Below are 24025 nucleotides of genomic sequence, written 5' to 3' on the forward strand. Positions count from 1 at the left end.
GGACCGGGGCTGGCCAAAAATTGCCGTTTGGGCTCGCCCAGACGGGACCCCCCCCCCCCCCCCCCCCCCTGTTCCCCCACACGACAGAGACCCACTGCCCCCCCCCCTCCCGCTGTGTTGACCCAGCGAGGCTGTGCGCGGTGTGCGTGAGGGACGCTGTGTGGTGGAATCAACTCTGTCTGGCGCTGATGTCGCAGGCACGCACGCGGGAGAGGAGACAGGTGGGCGCAAGAAGCGCCGGTGAGCCGCACGGCCCAGCTCCGACAGACAGGGGTGCGGCTCTGCTCAAACGACTGGGATCTCAGCCTGTGGTGCCGCAGAGGCGGGTGGGCGGCGAATATGTGGCTGCGTGCAAGCACGCTTTTTTGTCGACTCGTTGTAGAAGAGCATCCTTCAAAAGGAAAGTAAGCTGAGAGGCTAACATTTCTTCGTGCACAGTAGCTTCGCTTCTCGTTGCTTTTGCTGCTGTACTCTATATATATTTTTCAGGGGAGAGGCTGCTCTCTCTGAATGGGGTGTACTTGTTGGTATTGGCTTGCGCAGGTGTGTCGACTGCTAGTTCTAGCGAGTGTGAGGGGTCCCGCTTTGGGTATTTCGCGTGTGTGCACCGAACTTTTTCCCGCGCATTCTCACCCCGCCTCCAACTCTTTTGCTGCACTGCGACGCTCACGGAGTGTTATACCGTCTCGCGCTCCCCCTTTCTTCTCCGCACCCCCGCGATTCGGGCTTTGTTTGCCACTCATAGAGTATCATCAGAGGGTTCGTGTGCAGTTGCAGTGCTACATGGCGGCGGGAGGGGGAGAGGAATAGGATGAGGTCATAATGCAGCTATATTATTGGGATCAAGAGACGAAAGAAAGTGGGAAAAAAACTCCTTAGTGACCCTCGCTGGCCAGTGCTTGGACCTCCTCCTCCTCCTCCTCTGCTTTTCCACTCGTCTTCCCCCATCTTGGGATTCCGGTGTTTTCGCTTTTTTTTTTTGGGGGGGGGGGGCAAGACCTTCAAGTAAAAGAGGTGGGGGAGAGAGGGAAAAATCTCCTTGGGGGCTAGAAGATTTACTGGCTGCAATGATGTGTGCGGTTGTGCACAAGGGCGCTGAAGCAGCAAGGGGGAGCAAACAGTCTGCACTTCCTTCCCCTGCTGCGGTGTTGTGCACATGTTGTCGGGGAGGACAACACAAATGCCGCCATGAGGAGAAGGCGTGCTCTCCTGTGTGGACCGCCTGTCGGTAGTGTGTAAGACCTTTGACATGCCATGCTGTCACATCTTTTTCTATTTCTCCGACGCACATCCGCATACCGTCAACCCGCAGGAGCGGTGAGCCCCAATCTCCCGACTTCTCGCAATCTCTGCGGCCAATATTCCTCCTCAACCCCCCCACACACACACACGCACAACACAGAGGCAGACAGACACACACGCACATCGTGACATTGTCGAACGTTTGTTCTTCTGCGCGGACAATCCACACACACACACACGCTAAAGAAGCGTCTGAGTTTGTATATGCATATATATATATATATTCTCACACCAATAGATATTGATCAGCAGCAGCAGCGACGCTCACGCACTGGAGGGGCACTGGCATAGCGGGTGGTCTGTGTGCGTAGCTGTTTTTTTGTTTTTCGCCCTATTGCGCGCCGGTCTCGCCCGCTTCCCGTTGTCTCCCCCTCTGGTGATGGATAGAGTTGATCCAGTGGTGCTTCCCTCATTGCGCAGTATGCGCGACGATGGTGTCCTTGGCTCAAGTGCATCAAGCCCTAAACCATGGCATTGCGCTTCCGCACGGCTCCCAGAGTCGTTGCCGCCGAAGGGCCCCGCCTTCAGGGCATCTTCCCCTCCCCCAGCTGTTGAGCAGGGAACACCGGTAAGTGTGTTGAACCTCATCACCGCACTGCCGCTTCTCTTGTCGCTGGACCGTTCCCACTACACTGCGGCCCTGAATAACGGGCAAGAGATCTTGCGTGACACCTGCACCGTGTCAGCCCCTCAGCGTGGTAATGCCTTTCGTCTGGTGACAAGACGGACCGTGTGCCCTTCTGATGCTGCTACCGCTGCGGTGCGTGCGGTACTTAATGCTCGCGGGACGCCATCGTGGAATGCGAGGCGGCAGCGTCTTCGGCAGCTCGCACTCGATTCATTTTTTTGCCCAAACCTGTCGGCTCGTATCTCCCAGCGCCGCGGGTGTGGTCCTGAGGGCGGGGATGGGGTGCGCGAGGCCGTGGCAGGTCTGCTGCTCCACGCACGCACCGTGATGTCGGTCATCTCGCCAACGCAGGCGTATTTGGTTGACCTCTTCGCCGCCCAAATTATGTGCGGTGCGCACAGCTCTGGTTCCGCTGCGACAGGGGCCCCTCGGGCAGATACGCTTCAGGGAATGCCCAAGGCTCCTGACGCAGAAGATGGGCATGCACCAGGATCGGCATCGCCCTTGAACGTTGCGACGAGTGAGGAGGTAAAGCCGGTGTCTGAGCTTCGCGGTATCATGGCACGCGGTGGCTCAGCATCCGCACCGGTCACTGCATCGCCGCGCCACAAACAAGATGATGCGACCAGTCTACACGCTTCTACCACCATTGCGGAACAACTGCTTTACATTATTCTCCGCACCAGCATTGCAGCCAACACGCCACGGCGGTCGTTTACTGTGTACGGTGAAGATGCGCCCGCGCACTTAGCGGATGGGCTCCGTACACCTCCTCCGCAACAGATTGCGGGTGTCGTGGGCCTGACTTCGGAACTCGCCTCCACTGCTTCGTCTTCCGTGGTTGACCGCCTGACACACAAGAAGCCGCGAGTGGATGGCTTCGGGGACGACGACCACTCTGCGTTATTTATAGGAAGTGGGCAATCAGTGTACCACCACTGCAGCAGTGCTGCTAGTGTACGCTCAGATGCTATTTTGCCGTACCAGCCGCATTGCTGGCTAGCGCCGTCCACGGTAGCGCTGGTGGAGCGCTCACAGGCGCTGCGGCGACAGCAGCGCTGGACGTGCGACCTCGATCCAGTGATCGAGGCCACTATAGCTAGAGAGGCTTCATGCACCCGCAATAGCCACTTGCTCGGCGGCGCTGGCACGCGATCCGCTGCTGTTCTGTCGTTGCTCGATAGCATGCGTTGCTCATGGGCACCTCTCGCCGGTATGGCAGAGAGCGACGATGCCGCGACTTTGACAGCTCTTGTCACCGACAGCGGGTTTTCGTTTTCCCGCGTGTCGACCTCAGATGCGCTGAACGCGGGTCATGAGGCGAAACTTGGAAGTTTCTCTGGTGGTTTCCAGTGGGAATCGGTGACGGGCGCAGCGGAAGACCCTGCTGTCGAAGCCCTTTTCTCGGACACCCCATCTCGCTGCATCAACTTATGCGGCAGCGAAACACATGGTGGCCCCGGAAACGAAGAGGCGATACTGGCAAAACAGCAAGAGACGGAGTTTACGGCGATGGCATTACCTGCGTGTCGCACCCCTTTTGTGACCTGCCACCCGTTGTACGACGACGTTGTGTACGCGCAGGTGCACCTCGCTCTTCACTGGTGCACCGCGGGCTTTGCTGATCCCTTTTGTCTCACCTACTGTGATGACACAGCGGGCGCGAATCTGCCGGCGCTCCGCGTTCGGAAAGAGTTTTACCACAACTGGCGCCGGACAAACGACGGTGTCGGCCCACCCTCCGCCGCGGTTGCCACGAGTGGTCTGGCTTCTCTGTTGGAGTGGGGCTGCGGCTATGGGACGCTGTTGCGTTGCCTTTACCGCCTGTGCGACTTGGCTGACGACGTCACGCAGCGCGGCACGCTCGGTAGCTACGGCCGCTGTGCCATGAGCACCTTACGCCTCTTGCTGTGTTTGCTCCAGCGGCAGATCGGGGAATTAGGGGACCAAACAGGTGGGCCGCACCGACTGAGTTTCGCAGAGCTGTTGACGGCACACCAGCGGCTGCAGCGAGCAGTGGTGCAGATTGATGTCCTTGCGGTCTTTTTTGGTGTTTCGGCAGCTGCAGTGGCGCCATCAACTGGTGACGGTGCGTCTTCATCAGCGGCAGAGACGTGGGACCCCGTGCGCATTTTCCAGCAGCGCTGCTCATCGGCGCTGCTCTTGTCACGCTTATATGAGTGCTTCATTTCACGTCACGCCGACGCGCTTGGCCAGCACGGTAGCGCTGCCACCCGCCACCACGAGCTGCAACAGGACCGGCTTGCTGAAATGCTCGCCTTTTGGGCCGACGAAGGTGCTGATACGATGCCCTTTCAGGCAAAGACCCGGAGCGGCGCCCCGGATCAGCAGTGGCTGCCGCGTCGCGATGTCTTTGCTGTCCTTGGATCCGGAAAAACCGCTCCCGCAATGAAATTTCTTCCACCAGGGGCTGACTACAAGTGTGGTGCGTGGGAGCAGCAGCGCAAGGAGGTGCTCAGCACCTCGATCGATGCCATTGGACTTCTGCTTCGCGCAACCCTACGTCCTTTGAACACAATGCTCAATCGCTGGCTCACGGCAGGTGAGCTGGTGGACCCGTACGACGAGTTTTTCGTTGTACCGTCGCACGGCGAGACGCACAGCGGCTTCACCTTGGACTTGTCCCCACAACGGCTACCGGTGTTTCTCTCGGCCGCTGCCGCCACCGACATTCTCCATGCGGGGGTGAGCCTGCGAGTGCTTCGGGCAGCTGCGGCGCACGTCGTGCTCAGTGCCAAAAAGGACGCACGCCGGCTTGAGTGTTTGGCGGAAATCAACGAGGCCGCAGCAGAGGATTACATGGGAGAAATGCTGGACACGCAGACACTGCGACGCGCGGTGGATCAGTTCATTGAGCGACTGCTGCGCGGTGGGTCGACAGAGGATGCTGTGACCGCTAGGGGGTGCGCCGGGAAGGGCACGCTTCACCAAGACGAGGCCGCCGACACGCCGACACCGCCGCTGCCGCCGCGTGTCGATGCGCTGTCGTCGTACGGCGCCATTGGTTGGTGGAAGGAGCACTATCAAGCCTGCACACGGGTGATGCTAGAGGTGGTAGGGGAAGCCGCGAGTCCTGGGAAAGGTAGTGATGAGGAGGACTGGGCAGAGGCCGCACCTGGCCCGTTGGTTTGGCTGCGAGAGGATGCGGACGAGGGGCTTCGTGGTGCTGTGGAGGCCGCTACAGCCGAGGAGGACAGGGTAGATGGTGTTGCTTCCTCTGGAACGCACACTAGCCGCGGCGAGCTGTCCTTTTCCCATTCCCCTGCTACTGCGGCAGCCGCATGCTGTCCAGGTGCGGGTGAGCCAGACGATCACTGCTATTCGGCCTTTCCTCAGGTTATGACAGTTTTCTCACCAATGGAGCCGACAAGCGAGGGGCCGTCATTCATTACCGTTTTTATGAACTCTGATGACGACGAGGACCGTGGCCTTCACGGGGACATGGCAAGAGCAGCAGGCGGGCAACAGGCGGGAGACAACCTCTCTGCCTGCTCGTCTCCTCGCGCTTCTACGACCACGGCGAGCGTCCTTGGCCTACGCCGCATCGCCAGTTCTCGCTTCTCGACCGGTACCACACTGACGTCAATGGCCTCCTCGCGCGGAACCATGGCTCTCTACGGCGCCATTACGGAGGAGCTGCGCCAAGTTTCACTCCTGGAACAGCAGACAGAGGCAGACCTCGGGCAATCCCGCCACCTTCTCCGGGCCGAGTTTGACGCGCAACTGTGGCGTCGCCGCCGTGAGGGTCGACTGAATGACTGGAAAGCCCAGCGGCTAGCGCTGCGGCTGCGGCGAGTGCGCGCGATGGAAAACATCGTTGATGAGCTGCGGGATGTATACATCATCCGTGCTGTTGGGCACGCAGAAATCCAAGGACCAGCGTCGCACCCCATCGAGGAAACCCCCCTGGCCCATCAAAGCCGGTGTGAGGAAGGGGCGGGCCAAGAGCCATCTCTAGCCACTTCCGCGATGGCGGAGATGCGCGTGGTGGTGCCCCCTCGCCAGCTGCCGCCGCCACGAGTTGCGCCGCCGGTGATCTTATATGCTGTTTCAGGCGACGACAGCGTCGGTGACTTGCCTAGAGGGAGGCGTGGCAGTCGCGCCTTTGACGGCCGCTCGCGTCGCACCAGTTTTGCGGCGAATCCGACCATCGTGGAGGCGCCTACGATCACAGCGACACGTCGCCCCGAGGCATCGCGTTTCTGCACATCGCCGCTCTCACAGCTGTTGCCGACAGGCCTGCCGCAGATGCCGCGGGCAGGTGCGTGCGACAATCGTTTTCCTTGTGGGCCGCAGCCCAGTGCCGCGAGCGCAAGCGGACTAGTCCTCAGCAAGTGGCCGAGAACGCTAGAGTCACCGTCGCTGGCTGTGCGCACCACGACACGGGTGCCCGCCGCCTCTGCGCGCACTGGGGCTCTTCCGTTCATCAGTACGCCGCTGACTAGGACTTGTGTGCAGAGCACCCAACGCGGTTTTGCGAGCTCAGCAATGAATAGTCCCTTGCGCGATGCCGCTCCAGCCGCCTTATCAACGTTTGAAGTCAAGGAGGGGATCCGCCCTCCGGAGCAGGCACGAGCTGCAATCGCAACGTTTGATGTGCCCTTCACATCTACCCTGTTGCCAGTTCAACCGTCGCCATCGGCGATCGGGCACCGTCAGAAAGTTGAGGCATCTTTGCCAAGGGAGCACGCAGCCCTGGCTGCTGCCGCTTCGGCGGATGCGGCGCACGTTGCGGCAGTGCGGCGCGACGAGTTCGGGTATCGCCACCCAGATGCGCTCTTCAGAGTGTCAGATATCAACGACGATGAGTTTCTTCTCATGCGTACTGGTCCCAAAAGCTACGCGCGTCGTGAGGCAGAGGAGGCGGCGCTGACACAGCTTTCAGAGCGGCAGGAGCAACTTGCCGCTTGCACAGTCGATGACCCGGTGTACCTTCGACTGATTGCTGCTGCCGCTGCCGCGGCAGCTGGGGAAGGCTTCTCCTGCAACACCCCCGAGGACAACACTGAATATCTGAGCTTGTGTCGCTCGTCTCAAAGGCGCCAGAGTCTCTCACTCACAAACACACAGGATGCTGCAGCGCTGGGCTGCCGCGCCGAGGAGGACGTGGAGGCTGGCGACAGTGCAGGCTGTTACAAAGGGAACGTGTATCTGCCCCGGTCCTTGGATTCTGCGTGGCAGCGAGATGACCCGCAGCGAGGCTCCAGTGCAGCAAAGACAGCGATTGCAGGCGCTGCAGCCACCGGGAAAAGTTGCACGGACGAGCTCTGGTCGTGGACAGCGGCGGAGGCGCATCGCTGGTATTTTGACGGTCTCATCCCGGTGCCCCGGGTTCTCACTGGAGGCGAGGTGGACCGCGCCCTTCTCATGGACGCTGCCCTCACCTACGACGAGGTCGAGGCGTTGCAGCGCTGCAGCGGGTACTATCGTGCGCTCGGCCAGTACACAGCCAGCTTCCTCACTCACAAGGCTCTGCAATTCACCCTGCTCCCGCCGTATGGCTCTCTTTACCGCCTTACAACGCAGTTTCTCGACGTTTGTCTGCTGCAAAGCGCGCCAATTGCCGTGCGCCTCATGGATGTCTGGGTGTCATCTGTGGACGCCGCACTGGAAATGATAGCAGAGGGCGAAGAAGCTACGATGGTGCAAGCAATTGTACGCGAGGAAGCGCAGCTTTCGGCGTTGGCAGCACTGAGGGAGAACCGGCACGGGCTTGACTTAGCGGAGGTGCTCTCCTCTCTCAATGCTTCCTTCCAGCGTGAGTGGGCGACATGTGTCACGGATGGCGACTCCACGGTGAAACTGGAGTGGCGACTTACGTCGGACGCTGGAGAGGGTCATGAGCGACTCGGCTCCGCGGGAGAGGTCTTCGAGGGTGATGGGGGCTTCGCAGAGGGCGACGAGGCGGCTGAGTCAGGCGACGGAGGCGTCTCCAGAGGTTTCTCTATACCACTCCAGCCAACGCAGTTATCGCAGGACTCTGCGAAGGCGGCGTCACAAAAGTCGTTTTCCATCCAGTCTTTTGTCTCCTCCCTGAGCCTGACAGCCGTGAGCCCATGGTGCAACGGGGCCTGGTTATTGCCTGACGATATACTCCATTGCGCCGGCGCCATCTTCCGCAGTCTTCTCTTTTGGAAGAGTGCGGAGCGCATCGTGCTGCACACGTGGCGCGCCGGCATGGACAGCGGCCTTTCTGGTGTCTTTTTCTTCTGCACGACCGTACGCCAAGTGTTGGTGTCTAGTCTCCAGGAGACTTTGTGGGCACGACTGGCAGAACTCACGGCGGCGTACCGGGAAAGTCTGCAGTTTGAAGCGGGCGTGCTCTACACTTACCGTGCTCTCGAAAGCTTCACAATTGACCACGCCGAGTTCTTGCGCGAGTGCGAGTTCTACACGCTCTGTGGTCCGCAGTTCCAGCGCCGCGTCTACCCTGTCTTGCAGGCAATGGTAAGCACCGTCGAGGAGGCGGAGCGCGCGCTGCGGTATGCGCAGGTGTCAATACGCCTCAAACGGCGGCAGTGCATGGCCACCTTCCGCTCCATGGTGAGCAGTGGAGGCAGCTCCGACAGCGATAGCGACGGTGACGGTGACGGTGCAGCGGGAGACGATTCCTCCCGGCAAACCAAAGTACGGCCACCGGCCACGTCCACACCTGGGCACACGTTTACTCCCTCTCGATGGTCTCGGCGGGCCGTGGCTGGGAAAGCTTGGGATAAAGAGCACGCTGGGGGCGGTGCTCCTCAGGCCTCCCCTTGGTACCTACAGCCTCTTGAAGACGCTCTGGCACGTCACTTCGAGACACTCACCCCACCAACAGCGACTGGCAGTGGGCCGATCGATGCGGGTACACATGACACGGAGTCGGACGTCCAAAGCGCTCGCACACCTCCCCGGAGCGCTGAAAAGGGAACGAAAGGGAGAGCCGCGCAAGCAGAGCGGACTCTGTCCCCGGCTCTCATCGGCGCCACGGCAGCGCACTCCACAATTCCCATGCTTGACAAGCCCCCGGGTGTGGAATCGAGAAGCCCTGGTGCTGAGAAGACGACACACTACGAAAGCCCTTCACCCTCCGCCGAGACTCCACACAGGAAACGCCACCGCCAAGGTACCCAGCCAGGTCGTGATCCCCAACAGAAGGCCAACACAGCAGCACTAAGGACTAAGACGCCGCAGCCCTCCACAGTTGTACGGCACCCACAAACCCAGAAGCGCAGCCGGAGTGTTGGCGTGACCACGCGGCAGCCCGTCGCTCCGCCTCCGCCTCCGGCGCCGGAGCCGACAACGAAAACGGGTGTTTCAAAAACGGCAGTTCCAGCAATGAAGCGACCTCGCCGCTCTCACTGCGGTGGAAAACGGCTTTCTTCTACGAAGCGCAAAGAGCGACGCGCCAAACTGCACGCCATTGCGGAGCGAAACATCAACGAGGAGGTGGCCCATCAACGCCGACTGATGCGCGATATGGTTTCCCGTGAGCTCGGTCTCTTTGCATCCCTCACACGAACCCTCCGTGATGCACTAGCAGAGGTGATGGTGGGGGAGGACGTGAAGAGCATGGAGGCCGAGAGCAGTGCAGATGCCGCCGCCACCTCAGCCGATGGTGCGTCGCTGAAGTCGATCAGGGAGTTGCACAAGGCACAGCAGCGGCGTATGAGCCGATATGTTTACATCTCCGCCATACTCCGACGTCTTGATGCGTTGATTGAAGTGATGGCTTCCCAAGTTTGACCTCTACCCCCCCCCCCCCCCACACACACACATATATATATATATTGGTATGTGGGGGCGCGTGATGAGCTTGTAACGTTCGGCAGCTGTCTCGCCATTTTCAGAGTGACTCGTCCTCACCAGAGTGCACACGGAGCGCTTTTTGTTTTCTCCTTCAGCCCCCGCCATCTCGCATACATGCATAGACACACGTCATCGGTTCGCTGTTTTGAATGGGCGTAGATGTCTGTGGCGACAGGTTTTCCTGTAGAAGTCTCGAGAAACGCCATCCTTTATTCCAGCAGCACCCTGCACTTCAACTGTCTCCCTGGCCCTCACCTCGCACTGTTTTCAAAAGGGGTGTCGACGTCTCTTTCTTTCACCTTTCGTATCCCCCAGTCGAAGGAAGAACACAGCATCGTCGCACAAACAACGAGAGGGCTCGTTTTTATACGCAATGTGTCGTGCCTCGAACGTAAAAGAGATCTTCCTAACATCCCCTTGCTCTCTCTCTCTCTCTCCCTCTCGTTCGCTCTTGGATCAACTCTCTCCATTGGTGCCATCCTTTCCCATCACTGTGGGGTACGCTCTGCGTACCATTCTCGACTCCAGCAGCAAAAATCCGGATTGGCGGGGACGAGATACAACTCTGCCGCCTCCTTTTGTTCACTCTCTCTTGTTCACATATACACTCAACGCCGCGCACAGGCACGCACACAGCTCACCTCCCTCCCGTTGTCTTTTTTTTTGTTTTACGTGTTACCTCACTGCAGTAATGTCGTCCTTGCAGAAAATTAACGATATTGAGGCGGAGCTCGCCCGTACTCAGAAGAACAAGGCCACCATGGCCCACATCTGCACTCTGAAGGCCCGCCTAGCGCAGTTTAAGCGCGAGCTCATCGCGTCTGAGTCCAAGAAGGGCGGCGGCAAGGGTGAAGGCTTCGATGTGCAAAAGACCGGGGACGCACGCATCGGCTTCATTGGATTTCCCTCTGTCGGCAAGTCGACGCTGCTGTCGAAGATGACCTCCACGCACTCCGAGGTTGCTGCGTACGAGTTCACGACACTAACCTGTGTGCCCGGTGTAGTCAACTACCGCGGCGCCAAACTGCAGATGCTGGATCTGCCCGGTATCATCGAGGGTGCCAAGGACGGTAAGGGCCGCGGTCGGCAGGTCATTGCGGTGGCCCGTACCTGCTCTCTCATCCTCATCGTTCTTGACATTGCCAAGCCGCTGCAACACAAACTCATCATCGAACGTGAGTTGGACGGGTTCGGCATCCGGTTGAACCAGTCGCCGCCGGATATCGTGATACGCAAGAAGGATCGCGGTGGCATCAGCATCTCCTCGACATGTCCGCTCACACACCTTGATCATGACACGATCAAGACAGTCTTAGGCGAGTACCGCATGTCGAACGCCGACGTCACCTTTCGTGGTGACTATACGGAGGACGAGCTCATCGATGCGATCGAAGGAAACCGCGCGTACATCCCTGCGATATATGTGCTGAACAAGATTGACCAAATTTCGATTGAGGAGCTCGACATTGTTGCCCGCATTCCGCACAACTGCCCCATCTCCGCCCATCACGAGTGGAACCTCGATGGGCTGCTCGAGTGCATTTGGGATCACCTGAACTTTATTCGCGTGTACACGAAGCCACGAGGTCAAATGCCAGACTACACGGCGCCAGTAATTCTCAAGAAGGTACCGCAACCGTCGATCGAGGCCTTCTGCAACCGAATCCACCGGCAGCTGATGGCCAACTACAAGTACGCCTGGGTATGGGGCTCATCTGTGAAGCATCAGCCGCAGCGTGTAGGCAAGGATCACCCGCTGGATGACGAGGATGTCGTGCAAGTCGTGAAGAAGGTGTAGAAAGGAAAACAAGGAACTTACACGGGCACCCACATATATATATATATATATATATTTATATATGTATGCGCCCGTACTGAACAATCAGAGGTGACAAAGGTGCCGGCATGCATGACTTGGCAAACGGCGTTATCCACACCGAAAACGCCAGTGGGTCTCCCGCACATGTGCGCTTACTCGAGTAGACACAGGACCGGGTGTAAAACGGATCAGGGAAGTAGGACGTGCACCTCGTCCGTGTCTCACCGACTCTGCGTTTCCGTTTTTCACACAGAGCGATGCTCCAACACTACGTTCGGCATCGCTTGTGTGTGGGCGGTGGTCTTTACTGTGAGCTCTCCAGTTGGACTACTTCAAAACGAAAGCGATGTTGCATCCCTGCGCCGATGTTTCCGCTACGAGCCAGTGAGGGACAGTGAGGGCCACTGGTGGGATCCTGCGCGAAGGTCGTGCGAGTTTTTGGTTCCTCGAGATAGGAGCAGTGGAGATGAAAGGGAACATCAAACGGTCTGATAGCGTTCCAGAAGACGTGGTCGCGCGGGGAGATACAGTGTGTGAAGCGCCTAAGGATGTTCTCGGCGTGGCTGTCTTGATGTGGTGCGCACTCTCGCACGGTGCGGGTGGGGGAAAAAAGACGTCCTTCCCACCACCACCCCCGTCATGCGCATGCACGTTTATTCGACACGTACGCATGCTTCAATTTTTCCAATCTCTCGCTGTGCTCCTCTCTGCGGGGTCGTACGTTACCTTCTCCACTTCCACACCACCACCCACCACCCCCCACCACCCCCACCACCAAATCGGGCTCACCTCGGAGAGCTAGCACTATTTTTTTCACCTAGTCTCCCTGCGTTTTGTAAGCGACTGCTGTGATCCGAATGGTCGCTGCTGTGTCAAAGACGCACGCATTTTCGCAGTCAGAACCGTCTCTAAGAGCCGAGTTGGCGCCCCACCCCCGACCCCTCACCCCCGTGAGGGCCTCGGTAGAAGGTTCGATGTTCCTCTGTACGCGTGGCTTTCTGGTTGTTGTTTTTTGATGTGTGGCGTGTTTGCCTGTGTGTTTGGGTCGCGTGTCTTTCTTTTTTTGTGTGTGTATGTGTTCGTCTGTCTGCGTGTGATCAAGCCTAAAATTTACACTTCAGCGGTCACGAGAGCCTTTTTGTTTTCCCTCATGTGTGCGCTCCCCCCCCCTCCCCTCTCAATCTAAAACACAAAAAAAATGACGGTAAAACCCAGAGGAGAGCAAAAGAGAAAATGCCGCACTGATATGTTCCAAACCGACCCCCTCGACACTGTAGCGTGTCGACACGCGCTCCGTCAAAGACTGTCTTGACTCTAACAATTATGGGAAGCAGTCGTGCGCGACTGCCACCCTTCGCACAGGTGCTGCTGGGGGAGTTCATTTCACGTGTACCAAGGGAATGATTGTGTGTGTGTGTGTGTGTGTGTGTGTGTTGATGGGCCGGGAAAGGTTGGCCTGTCACACAAGAGGTGTGCACACCATTCACAACCTCACTTGTACAGTCACACAGCGTCTTTTTGCTTTTTGCAAAACAGTCACTGTATGGTGACGTCATTGCTTCACTTTTTCTGTAAATCCCGTTTTGCATCTCTCTCTCTCTCACATATTTCTCCGCGTTTTTCTCGTTTGCAACTCCTTTTTGTTTTGTGTGTGTGTGTGTGTGTGTGTGTGTGTGTGTGCAGAACCTCTCACCATACCATATACACGCTTTTCTTGTGTGTTTTGCACTCGAAAAAAGAAAAATCCGGCATCTTGAGTGGAAGAGCGACGGCACACCCGTACAGACATTCCAGCGCTTCCCTCACTTACACTAAGCCTAAGCACACCCACTTCAAAAAAAAACATCCGCAACTGCGACCAAACAACAACAACAGAAAACGTTTCCTCATTAATTGAGAGAGCTGAGGGACTAGCTCCGATCACCTATACTGTATATCACTCACACACAGTAGCGAGTCCACAAAGAAGAGTCTGTGCCCACCTTTGGGACAAATATATTTTAGGCTTTGGATCCTACTGTGCTAGATTGTATAAGTGGCGTGTCCCTGTGTTCTCCCCTCCCCTCCCCTCCCCTCCCCGATTGTTGTGAACACGAGTGTGCAGAAGTTTTTATGAGTATTCCGGGCCTAATAGGAACGTAACACGTGGCGATTTAAAAAAGAAGTTTTTTTTCTTTGCACCTCTTTCGTCTCTTTTCTCCACTTTCCTCCCTCCAAAGCAAAAAAAAACACGCAAACAAAGAGAGGACCCTCACCCTGCCGAGTTCCCAGCACACACAAACAGAGTGTCAGATTCTCTCATAAAGGAGGGAGGGAGGGAGAAAAGGAGGACTGCAACGGATTGGTCTCCCATCGTCTTCCCGCGCTCTCGTGTGTGTGTGTGTGTGTCTCTCTTCCCCCCCCCCCTCACCTTCGGCAACTCTACTTGTCGTATAGACACGCACATTTTTCATTTTTTTTCGGTGTGTTCAGCGCTTTTCGACCACCTTCATTTTCTTTTTTGTACCCCCCCCCCCCGACGGAGGCATTATCAAACGGTCACAAGAAGTGATCATCTCCCTCCCATTCTGCATCTCCCTCAGACATCCCCGCTTCTTTTGATTCATATTTGTATATATATATATATTATTGTGTTTTAACTAAATATATTGAAGCGTTTTTCATTGATCCCCCCCTCACGCATTTTTTTCGCTTCTCTCTCTCTCTGTATGCGTGTGCGCATGCTCTTTCCTGGTCACTGCTCGCGCCTCCATTACTACGCACAGTAAAACGACACAAATTCGCTTTCAGTACCGCTTACCCGTTCTCTATGTCGGGGAAAGGAAAAAAAACGGAACTTGCAAATACAAACTTTTTCTCGCTAGAGGTCAAGAGAGTTGAGTATCGTTAGAGCACCGAGGTTCGCTGCTGCTGCTGCTGCTGCTCTCTCTCTCTCTACACCCCTTTCCGCTGCCTGAACAGTTACTGATGGCTTCCCTCTGGTTGTGGTCTAGTTGTCATCCCCCCTTCCCTTAGTGAGAGGCTCCACACACCTTTGCAGTACGGCGATTTCGCTAGCAGAGCAGACGCCAATGAGCTCAAGTGCAAAATCGTTGATGCCAGCGATATCATCCGCTGTTCCCACATCTGTAGCTCACAAAGCTTTACAGGAATCAATGGGTCCTCTCAAGGAGACTCTGACCGTCAAGCGCCTCGTGGACGTACTTTTGTTTGTCGGGCCGAGCGGGTGCGGCAAGTCCACGATTATTCACAAACTGCAACAGGAATGGCCGACACTGTTTGAGTTTAGCGTCAGCCACACCACCCGTGCTCCTCGGCGCGGGGAGGTGAATGGGCAACATTACCACTTTGTCACCACAAAAGAGTTCCAACAGCTCGTCGACGCCGGCGCCATGGTTGAGCACTCGTGCATGCACTTCCAAGCAACACCGTCGACGCCTAGCCTCAAGTCGTCGACACCTCTGCCGCACAACGCAGATGGTAACCTCTACGGGACTAGCAAGAAGGCGCTGCACGCGGTGCTGGAGCGCAATCGTGTCGTGCTCATGGACACGGACCTACGAGGCGCAATCAATATTAGGTGTTACTGCGCTCGTGGAGTAGTAAGCGCAAGAGGTGTGACCCCCTTGAAAACGAAGCGCTGTCCGGTGCAGCAGAGTAGCGGCACTGCACCCGTCGCGCAGGCCTCGCCGGCCGCTTCCCCATCTCGGCTCACCCCTGTATCCCTGGGGAGTGGACATTCTGTGGTCTCCATAGGTGAAGCTCGATCGAAGGGAGCGACGTCATCGTCACCCTCCTATGCAGTACACGACGTCGAGCGCACGCTGCGCTGCATGATCATCTTTATAGCGCCGCCCAGTATGAAGGCGCTGGAGCAGCGATTGCGGGAGCGCAAGAGTGAAACCGAAGCATCGATACAACTGCGTATGCGCCTGAACTGGAAGTGGATGCAATGGGCTACAGAGAACCGGTCGTTCTTCGATTACTACATCGTTAATGACGACCTCGAGCAATGTTACGCAAAAGTGAAGAGCGTTGTGCGGTCCAAGGTGCTTACGTTCGAGAGTTCTCTCTGAAACAAGGCGATATGTTCGTGCGAATGGCACGGCCGGGTTGGGAGGGGGGAAAGTGAGTGAAGCTGTTCATGTCCAGGAGAGAAAACAAGAGAAAATCCTCAAAGTGCATCCCAGGTAGATGCGCCAGAGTGAGAGGGGCCAGGCAAAGGGCGGGTGATACCCTAGTCTTTTTTGTGCTGCTCTTCCTCTTCTTTTTTACTGCTTTCCTTCTTGTCTCCTTAAATCGGTGTGCTGTACTGCAACAAGCCATGGCATGGCTTACTGGGAATCGCTGGCGCGGTGGTATTGTTGAGATTTGCTCATGGGCTCTTCCCTCTCCTCATAGTCTTTTTTTTTTACTCCCCCCCTTCCCCTTAGACGTATATTTGCTGTATCTCCTCTGCAAGATCTGCACCGCCGTTGTGTATGAAGGGGATCGTGCCCTCGTCGTTTTTTCTTCTCTTCGTCCCCCACCCCGCTTTAGTTCTGACCCGCGCTTCCCTCCCCCCTTCCTCCCTCGCCGCCCGTGTGTGGTGTTGTGTCGTGTTTTCGGAATTTTTCTGTGATTGATGGGCTTATGTGTGCGCGTACACTCGTGTACGTGGTTGGAGTCCTTCCCTACCTCACACGAAGGCATCATCGTGACTCGTATCCTCCCCCACGCTTTCTTTGAATTGGTCACAGTTATGAGGCAGGCCATGCAACAACTGTTTCGGGATCTGGAAAGTCTCCTCTGTGATGGCCGATAACCTGCAGGCTGCCCACGAGAATGGTGGCATACACTTCCCGGTATTGGTGTGCAGGTCTTAATGCTCGTGTCGTCTCGATCTTCGCGAGCTTGGTTCACATTTGTATCAGTTCACTGGAAAGTGTCGATGACTTTATACATTTATAGAGAGGAGGGGGGGGTTTCCTAAGGGCTCTTTGTGCGGTGACATGTGCTTGTGCACACACACCCGTTTCGCTGCTCAAGTCCTTCCCCGTCGAAGGCACTTGGGTTGAAGTGAGGCACACACTGCAGCCCCGGCTGCGGATTCACTGGAAGGCCCCCCTCTTCTCCCCTCCCCCCCCCCCTGTTCCCCCACACGACAGAGACCCACTGCCCCCCCACGCTGTGTTGACCCAGCGAGGCTGTGCGCGGTGTGCGTGAGGGACGCTGTGTGGTGGAATCAGCTCTGGCGCTGATGTCGCAGGCACGCACGCGGGAGAGGAGACAGGTGGGCGCAAGAAGCGCCGGTGAGCCGCACGGCCCAGCTCCGACAGGCAGGGGTGCGGCTCTGCTCAAACGACTGGGATCTCAGCCTGTGGTGCCGCAGAGGCGGGTGGGCGGCGAATATGTGGCTGCGTGCAAGCACGCTTTCTTGTCGACTCGTTGCAGAAGAGCATCCTTAAAAAGAAATAGAGGGAGAGGTGCAAGTTGTGTCTCGCCCAGGGGGGGGAATGATATAAAAAAAGAATCCCGCTGTCGCACTATCGAGGGGGTGTTGGCCCTGGGGATTGAAGTGTGTCCGTTTGATGCACGCGGTCTTTGGGGCAGGAGCGTGGAGTGTAAGTGTGCTCTCACTTTTTTTTTACTGTGGTTGCTGGTTGCCAATTCACTCATCCTCGCCGGTGTGTAGGCGTGAGATGGTTTGAGTGGTGTTGTATGGTGGAGGATACACCAACTAGGAAACCCAAAACGGATTTATCAAGTCGAATTGCAGGAAAAAGAAAGACTTGCGGCTGTGCACTCGTGGAGAGTCACTGGCATATGCAGGTGCACTGCAGGAAGATCCACTTTTGGGAAACGTTTGCACTTGCTGCACGACACCAGCAGTCTCGGGTACACACACTACAACTATACAACAGGTTGTTTTGGCATTGCACTTATGCACGGATTCTCCCTGTTTTCTGCTCTCCACTGCGTACTCTTAGCTCGATCCTTTTCCCCCTCTCCCTCCATTCGGTGCACGTGTGCCTCTGGTTTACCACCGGCGGCTTAAAAAAAAAAACACGGATCGTCGATGCTAACTCGCACACGTCCGTAGCTGATTTTTCTCGACTGCGCTCTATCTCCTCTCTCCCCCCTTCTTCCCGTGAGGGTGGTGGTGCTGGTCCTGGTCGTGTTGGCCTCCCTCGATCCCCCCCCCCCCATTCGCTCTCTTCTTCACCATGGCAGAGGCAAAGGTGGTGCGTAACTTGGCTGAGGTCTGCGCAAGCGGTGCAGAAGTGTACAGCGCGTGGACTACAGCCAAAGCGGTCGTGCAGCGCCGCTATCTTTCCACCAAAACGCAAGGCAGATTCGAGGACTGCGCCGAACTGCTTGTTTCCCTGACGCGGGTGCTGCGTACATATCTGCGCATCGATTTGGCGCAGGAGCTGTTCCGTGATGTGCTCTTTCAAGTAATGGAGCACTTCTCTGCAATGATGGGCCCGGGCGCTGCAGTGGCCGGTCTGGGGGACGACGGAGCGTCTCAGCCCTCATTTGACGCTCTCGCCGCGAGCTTTTTGCAGCGTGTGTTTGACACGCTCGTCAGCGCCACCACATGCACGTACACGCTGACGGGTCCTTTGCCACTTGTCGTGGAATGGAATACGGAGGCAGATGACGGTGGTGTGGATGTCACTGCGGCGCAACAGCAGCAAGTTGCGCCTTGGGTCGAGTTCGTGGTTCTCGAATTTGCTACTCGCGCAGCGGTCTTTCTCTCACAGCGTCCCAACAACACTGACGCACTTTCCCGCTGGTCACTGAACCTGTTCCTGTCATACCAGAACCTCCTCTCTCTCCGTCTGGCCCATCCAATATCGTGTTCCCCGGCCCCCTCGCCGCCGTTGCCTGTCCTGACGCTAGCAGCGCAGCTTCTCCGCATGAGCATCTTCAGCGAGGCCAGCGGAGCTGGGGAAGGGTCTGCCAACGTCGATTGGTCTGCGCCAACACCAGCGGTCGCCGCCGTGTACTGGCTCACTCACTTGGCCCATCAGCCAAACGCTGTCAATCATCTCTTTGCCCAGTACGTATACTTTGACATCCTCCGCCGCGGCCTGCAAAGGAGCTCTACGGCTGCCGTTCCACAACGCAAGGGTGAGGCCTCTGCGACGCTGTCTCACGATCGCGTGAGTGCAGCGCTGAAGGGTGTGTGTATGTTGACGCCTCGGGGGGCGATCTTGATGGCACGCAACGCAGTGGAGACATATCGGCAGGCGTTTCCGAATTTCCTGCAACACCGGTTCAGCTATGTGACAACGGGCGGTATTGAGGACGACGCCGTCGACCCAGCGTACGCGCACCTGTACAAGTGGATTTGGTTCCTTGACTCACTGACTCTCGTCCTCACGTACAGCAGTGCGTGCCGGGAAGGCGGAGGTGTACGGTCGGGTGACCCGGGGTCTGCGGAAGCCCAGCAGCGTGTGTGCGCGCATCTGCTAGACACGTATGCTGCTGTTACAGCAGAGCTCCCTCAGCTGAACTGGAAAGAGCTGGTAACCGCTTATATCAATCTATAAGAGGGAAAGGAGGTGAGGGAGATGATGAGCAAAAAAAAAGAAGAAAAAGTGTGCGCAAGCGGCCGAAAATACATCCAGCGTAACCGCCAGCGGCTGCCACAGACACCGTGACTTTTTTTTTAAACCCTCTGTCACTTGCTATTGTTGCTCGTGTCGTGCGTCTCACTTTTTTTTTCGAAACCATGCTCTCCTCACTCCCTTCCTTTTGGTCCTGCCTCAGAGGCCACCTCGCCTGTGGATAGCGCGTACGTTGGCGGATAGGCAGTGTGGTGTCTTTTTTGGGAGTACCAAGAGAGACTCGCTACTGCAGCTCGTGTCTCTTCTGCCATCCTGCGCCCCCCCCCCCCTTAAAAACAAAACAGAACACAGTGTCTGCGGATTTTTTTCCTCCCTGTGTGCCCTCCTTTGCATGCTGAGCCGAGCAGGTATTCTACTTCGCTTGCCCTCTCTGCATGTAGAGTGTGTTCGTGTGTGTTTGGGGGGGGGGGAGGGGGCTGGTCTGGAGCTTCTCTGACAGGAACATGCTGGAGCGCACTACCGATTTTTCCCTTTCCACCTTCCCTCTTTGAAACTCCTGAACCGCGCCGCTGACGCAAGTATGGCGTGCCGGAAGAGAAAACGTTGGCTTCATCTCTCGATCTTTTGATCTCTTCCTAGGGTAAGCTCACCTTGGCCTCGGCGTACGTGTCTGAACTCTTGTGTTTGAGAAGGAAGGGCACTCCCTGTTAGTCCCGCTACTTGCTAACTTGGATACATCCCATTCCCTACAAGGCGCACGCGGAGGGCGCCGTGTGACATCACCTCGCCGCTACCCCCATAACTCTTACCCCTCCTTTCCCCCCTCTGAAGACCTTCGTCATTTTCCTATTCACAGCTCCGAGTATGCAGTCGATTGGCGATCGCGCGCCGGACGTGGCGCCGTCTTCTGCGCACGGCAGGGTTGGGAGGGGCTTTGACACCGAATTGGCTGCAACAGCCCCTTCTTCAAACGTGCAGCAGCAATTTGTGCAAGACTTGCGCTTGATTCGCGAGCGGCGCAACTGGCTCATCCACGTGCTTTACGTCCGACAGGAGTATAGCAATTGTCTTCAAGTGATCGAGGCGCAACTCCGCGAGACGGAGGGAATGTGTGAGTATGCCCTTTACGTCAAGGGGCTGCTGAAGCGTCTGGAGGGCTCTCTCTCCGAGTCTTTGGAGCTGCTGCAAACTGCAGTGATGATCAGCCCAGAGAATGCGGCCACTCGCATGCAACTCGGCCGCGCGCTCTACCTCCTTGGCCGCCACGAGGAGGCCATTGGGGCATTTGAGGAGGCGGCCAGCATCCGCTATATCAAGGGCCTTGGTGCAGATTGGGAGATACTGTACAGCATCGGCCTGTGCCATCTCCATCGACGACAATACCGTCGCGCCATCGACTCCTTCATGGATTCTATCGCAGTTCAGCGTCACGACTGCACCTATTTGCATCTGGGGAAAGCGGCGCTGCTGGCGCACGACTACAACACCGCACTGCAGGTGTACGAGGAGGCTGTGGTGATGTCACCGACAAATCCAGACCTACTCGCGATGCTCGGACACCTGCACCTCCAACAAGGCAACCCCGGCGCTGCCTTTGAGTACTTGGGTCGCTGTCTCACCATTCACCCCACTCACGTCGATGCTCTTGTTGCTGCCTCCAGCATTATTCAGGACAACGGTGACTACGATGTAGCGCTGACCAAATACCGAATTGTGGTGGCGCAGCAGCCGGGCGCGTCGCAGGTGTGGAATAACATTGGTGCCTGCTTCATGGGCAAAAAGATGACGTATGCGGCTGTTGCATGTCTGCGCAAAGCCGTCTTTTTATACCCATTTGATTGGATTAGCCACTACAACCTGGGCGTTACGTTTCTCATGATTGGCCGGTATTGCTCGGCATTGCAGTGCCTAAACTCGGCCGTGTATTTGCATTCTGAACACGCACCAGCCTTTATGCTAATCGGTATCTGTCTGGGCGAGATGAAGGACCTGCCCAACGCATGTCGTGCTTACGAGCACGCTCTTGCAATGCAGGACGACTTTCTTGTCTACCTAAATTACGCCGTGACGCTGTACAAGGGTGGCGCTGTGCGAGAGGCGGAGGCGAAGTTCCGTGTCTTCCGCAGTGTCTGGGACAAGCTCGAACCAGGGCAGCGCCGGGAGCAGTCCCCACGCATTCCCGGGGTCATTCGAGAGCTGGAGGACTTGCTGGCGTCATCGCCGCCGCTGACGCTCGCCTCCGCCGGCGAGCCGGTAGACAGCACCAGGGCTTTTGTTGCCCCAGCATCGGATCTCAAGTCGGAGCCGTTGGAACAATAGAAAGTGTAGTGCCGAAGAAAGAAGCATCATATGTGGTGTTATCGCCATACGTGTACACGAAGGCTTTGTTACGTGTGGAGAGGTGGGGTGTGTAGGGGAGGGGGGGGGAGGGGGGAAGCTCGTCAACATCTGCTGATGTGGCGAAGTGTTTCATCTTTCATGGATGGGAACGGACACTACCGAAGTTGTCCCCGCTTCCCTTTCCGCTGCTGCTGCATACCGCATTTTTCCCCCATTCCTGTTTCTGCTCTTTCTCTGCCTTGTCCCTCAATCCCCACCCACACACGCATTGATTGTCGTGTGGGTGAGTGGTTCAGCGGTCGCGCGTTTGCAAGCGTGGTTGCTTTACCTTATTTTTTTTTGTTGCGGGTGGTGGTGGGCGGTCCGCACTTGAGACACACCACTATAGTCTCAAGCGATCAAGTGGTGACTCTCTTGGAAAGCCAGTCAACTCTCTCCGCGTCCTTGGCAATACTGAATCACACCTGGAGGCGCCACGGTCAAAATGCCCACAACGTAGGGAATTCAAAGCGACATATCGCTGCCGATGTCTGGGTTGAGATCCTGAATGCCGTCGCATCAAGGCGACCTGCGACAGGTGAGCACGGTTGTGCGACCCACATGGCACCAAAGATCTCGGCGTGACTCGGATCTTTCTCTCTTCCGCCCCCCTCCCCCCTTCCTCGCCCCGTCATCTCTCCCCGTGCAACATCACCTACCGCTATCCTAGGACAACGTCATTCTCTTTTTCTCGCTGTCCCCCTCCTCTCCTATATATAAATATATATATTTATATTTATGTATATTCTGTGCTCCTGTGTGTTCTCATTTACTTCATCTTCCCGAATTCAAGAGACTTCCCCCCTAATTCGGCCCCGCTCTCTCTTTTGTTTATATAGTTTATTTTTTAACGGTTCTTGCCTTTCTCAGAAAACGTCTCGGTACGCACACCCACGTGCCCTTGCATACAACCACTATAACACCGCTTTTCATCGCCGAATCCCCCCCCCCCTCCCACACACACACAGAAGAAGCGCATATTATATCCCAAGGCCTACAACCCCCCCCCCCCAAAAAAAAACAAACAAACGGAAGGGGGGATAACATACTCTAACCCAAAGAGCAAAGTGTGTCTCTTTGTGTGTACACATATATGCGTTCCTTCTACATATACGTACCGATAAACATATTCTTCGTGTGTTTCTTCGCCTGTTTATATTCCCGACCCCCCCCCCCCCCCCCTCCCTCCCCTCACTTGTAACCCAGGTGAATACTGAATCTAACGAAATCCCTCGCCGCCCCCCCCCCATTCCGCACCGTCTTGCGCCCTTCTCCCTTTACTCCCCCTTTAATCTTTGGTTTGGGCATTGACTCGAATCGTTTCCGCGCGCTGGATTCTCTGTTGTGCACCGAGACAGCGAGAAGACCAAATACTTGGAGACAAAAAGAGAGATCAGCAGCCCCGTTGTCACACGGTATCTTGACTGCTCTTCTCTCGCTCTCTCTTTCTACTCCTTTTTTGCTCGTGTTTACCCCCCCCCCCCCCCCTCTCCCCCGCTTCAGAACGCAATATATATTTTTAAAGGAGTTTGTGTACCGCAAAACCTGACAAGGCCACTACAGCTGTATTTTGTACTTGACATTTTTTTCCTCCTGTCCCAAAATCCTTTCCTTCTATTTCGATTTTCTGGATTTTCATTGCAGGTTTCCTCCCCCCCCCCCCCCCCACACACACACACACGCACACGCACACTGCGGTCGCGCCCCTCCCCCGTTCTGTGCATGGTAGTGTGTCCTTCGTGACGGAGGGGGGGGGGAGGGCACCATCACTAGAGAAATTTCAATCAGTTGCGGACAGAGGCAAGGATATTCTCTCGAAAACAGCGGAACGAGAACCACTGCTCTACTACACATAGAACTCAACGGAAGCAGAAAGGAAGAGAGCAATAAGATTGAGTTTGTGTCTCACAGCGATACACAACTTTCACAAAAAAGGGGGAAAAGGGGAAATCAAACTTCAGAGAAGGGAGCGGAATAGCGTCTGTCTATCTCAGCAGCTAGGTTCACTTTTTTTGTTTGTAATATTCCCTTTTTTGTGGTTGTGTGTTGTGTTTTTGGCATCACTGCAGTGAGCCGCCGAGCGAAACAGGAGGAACAGAGAACAAAACGTCCTACCGCCGCGCCTTCACCCCTCCTTTCTTTTTTCGATTCGTGCCCCCCCCCCCCCCGATACACATTTTTTGTCTCTGTTTTTTTCCTTCCTTTTTACTCGCTGCCTTCGTATCTCTTGTATGAGTGTTCTGGTTATTTTCTTCTCCCCCCCCCCCACTGTAGCTCAACACAGCATATCCTTTGTTCGTCGTGGACGCTAACGCCATACGCCAACAAAAAAACAAAAGAAAAAGCGTTGAACAGATCAACCCCGAGGGGAGGGAAAGCGCTATAGCTGTTTCGAATAGGAGCAAGACGAAAAGAGAGAAACGACGACGCATCTTTATGTTTACTTTTTGAAGCTCACACGCTCCATCACCTTTCTCTTGCCTCCTCGCCTCTTATCTAGTTTCTGAAGTACATCTTTGCACCTTGTGTTCA

The 24025-nt window shown here is 56.3% G+C and overlaps 5 protein-coding genes across 5 annotated transcripts; all 5 read left to right on the forward strand.

Annotated features, from left to right (window-relative positions):
- Positions 1 to 1723: 1723 nt before the first annotated feature.
- Positions 1724 to 9676, forward strand: JKF63_00219 (uncharacterized protein; the record flags this gene model as incomplete). Its single annotated transcript, XM_067896271.1, has 1 exon — positions 1724 to 9676. The coding sequence occupies one exon, from the start codon at positions 1724 to 1726 to the stop codon at positions 9674 to 9676; it is 7953 nt and encodes a 2650-aa protein (XP_067752428.1).
- A 754-nt stretch (positions 9677 to 10430) lies between these two features.
- JKF63_00220 (uncharacterized protein) lies at positions 10431 to 11537 on the forward strand (the record flags this gene model as incomplete). Its single annotated transcript, XM_067896272.1, has 1 exon — positions 10431 to 11537. The coding sequence occupies one exon, from the start codon at positions 10431 to 10433 to the stop codon at positions 11535 to 11537; it is 1107 nt and encodes a 368-aa protein (XP_067752429.1).
- Positions 11538 to 14629: 3092 nt separating this feature from the next.
- JKF63_00221 (uncharacterized protein) lies at positions 14630 to 15634 on the forward strand (the record flags this gene model as incomplete). The annotated part of the gene is made up of 1 exon (XM_067896273.1): positions 14630 to 15634. The coding sequence occupies one exon, from the start codon at positions 14630 to 14632 to the stop codon at positions 15632 to 15634; it is 1005 nt and encodes a 334-aa protein (XP_067752430.1).
- A 2130-nt stretch (positions 15635 to 17764) lies between these two features.
- JKF63_00222 (uncharacterized protein) lies at positions 17765 to 19096 on the forward strand (the record flags this gene model as incomplete). The annotated part of the gene is made up of 1 exon (XM_067896274.1): positions 17765 to 19096. The coding sequence occupies one exon, from the start codon at positions 17765 to 17767 to the stop codon at positions 19094 to 19096; it is 1332 nt and encodes a 443-aa protein (XP_067752431.1).
- Positions 19097 to 19978: 882 nt separating this feature from the next.
- JKF63_00223 (uncharacterized protein) lies at positions 19979 to 21433 on the forward strand (the record flags this gene model as incomplete). Its single annotated transcript, XM_067896275.1, has 1 exon — positions 19979 to 21433. The coding sequence occupies one exon, from the start codon at positions 19979 to 19981 to the stop codon at positions 21431 to 21433; it is 1455 nt and encodes a 484-aa protein (XP_067752432.1).
- Positions 21434 to 24025: the final 2592 nt, after the last annotated feature.

The sequence above is a fragment of the Porcisia hertigi genome, chromosome 36 (assembly GCF_017918235.1).
Source record: "Porcisia hertigi strain C119 chromosome 36, whole genome shotgun sequence".
Lineage (NCBI taxonomy): Eukaryota > Euglenozoa > Kinetoplastea > Trypanosomatida > Trypanosomatidae > Porcisia > Porcisia hertigi.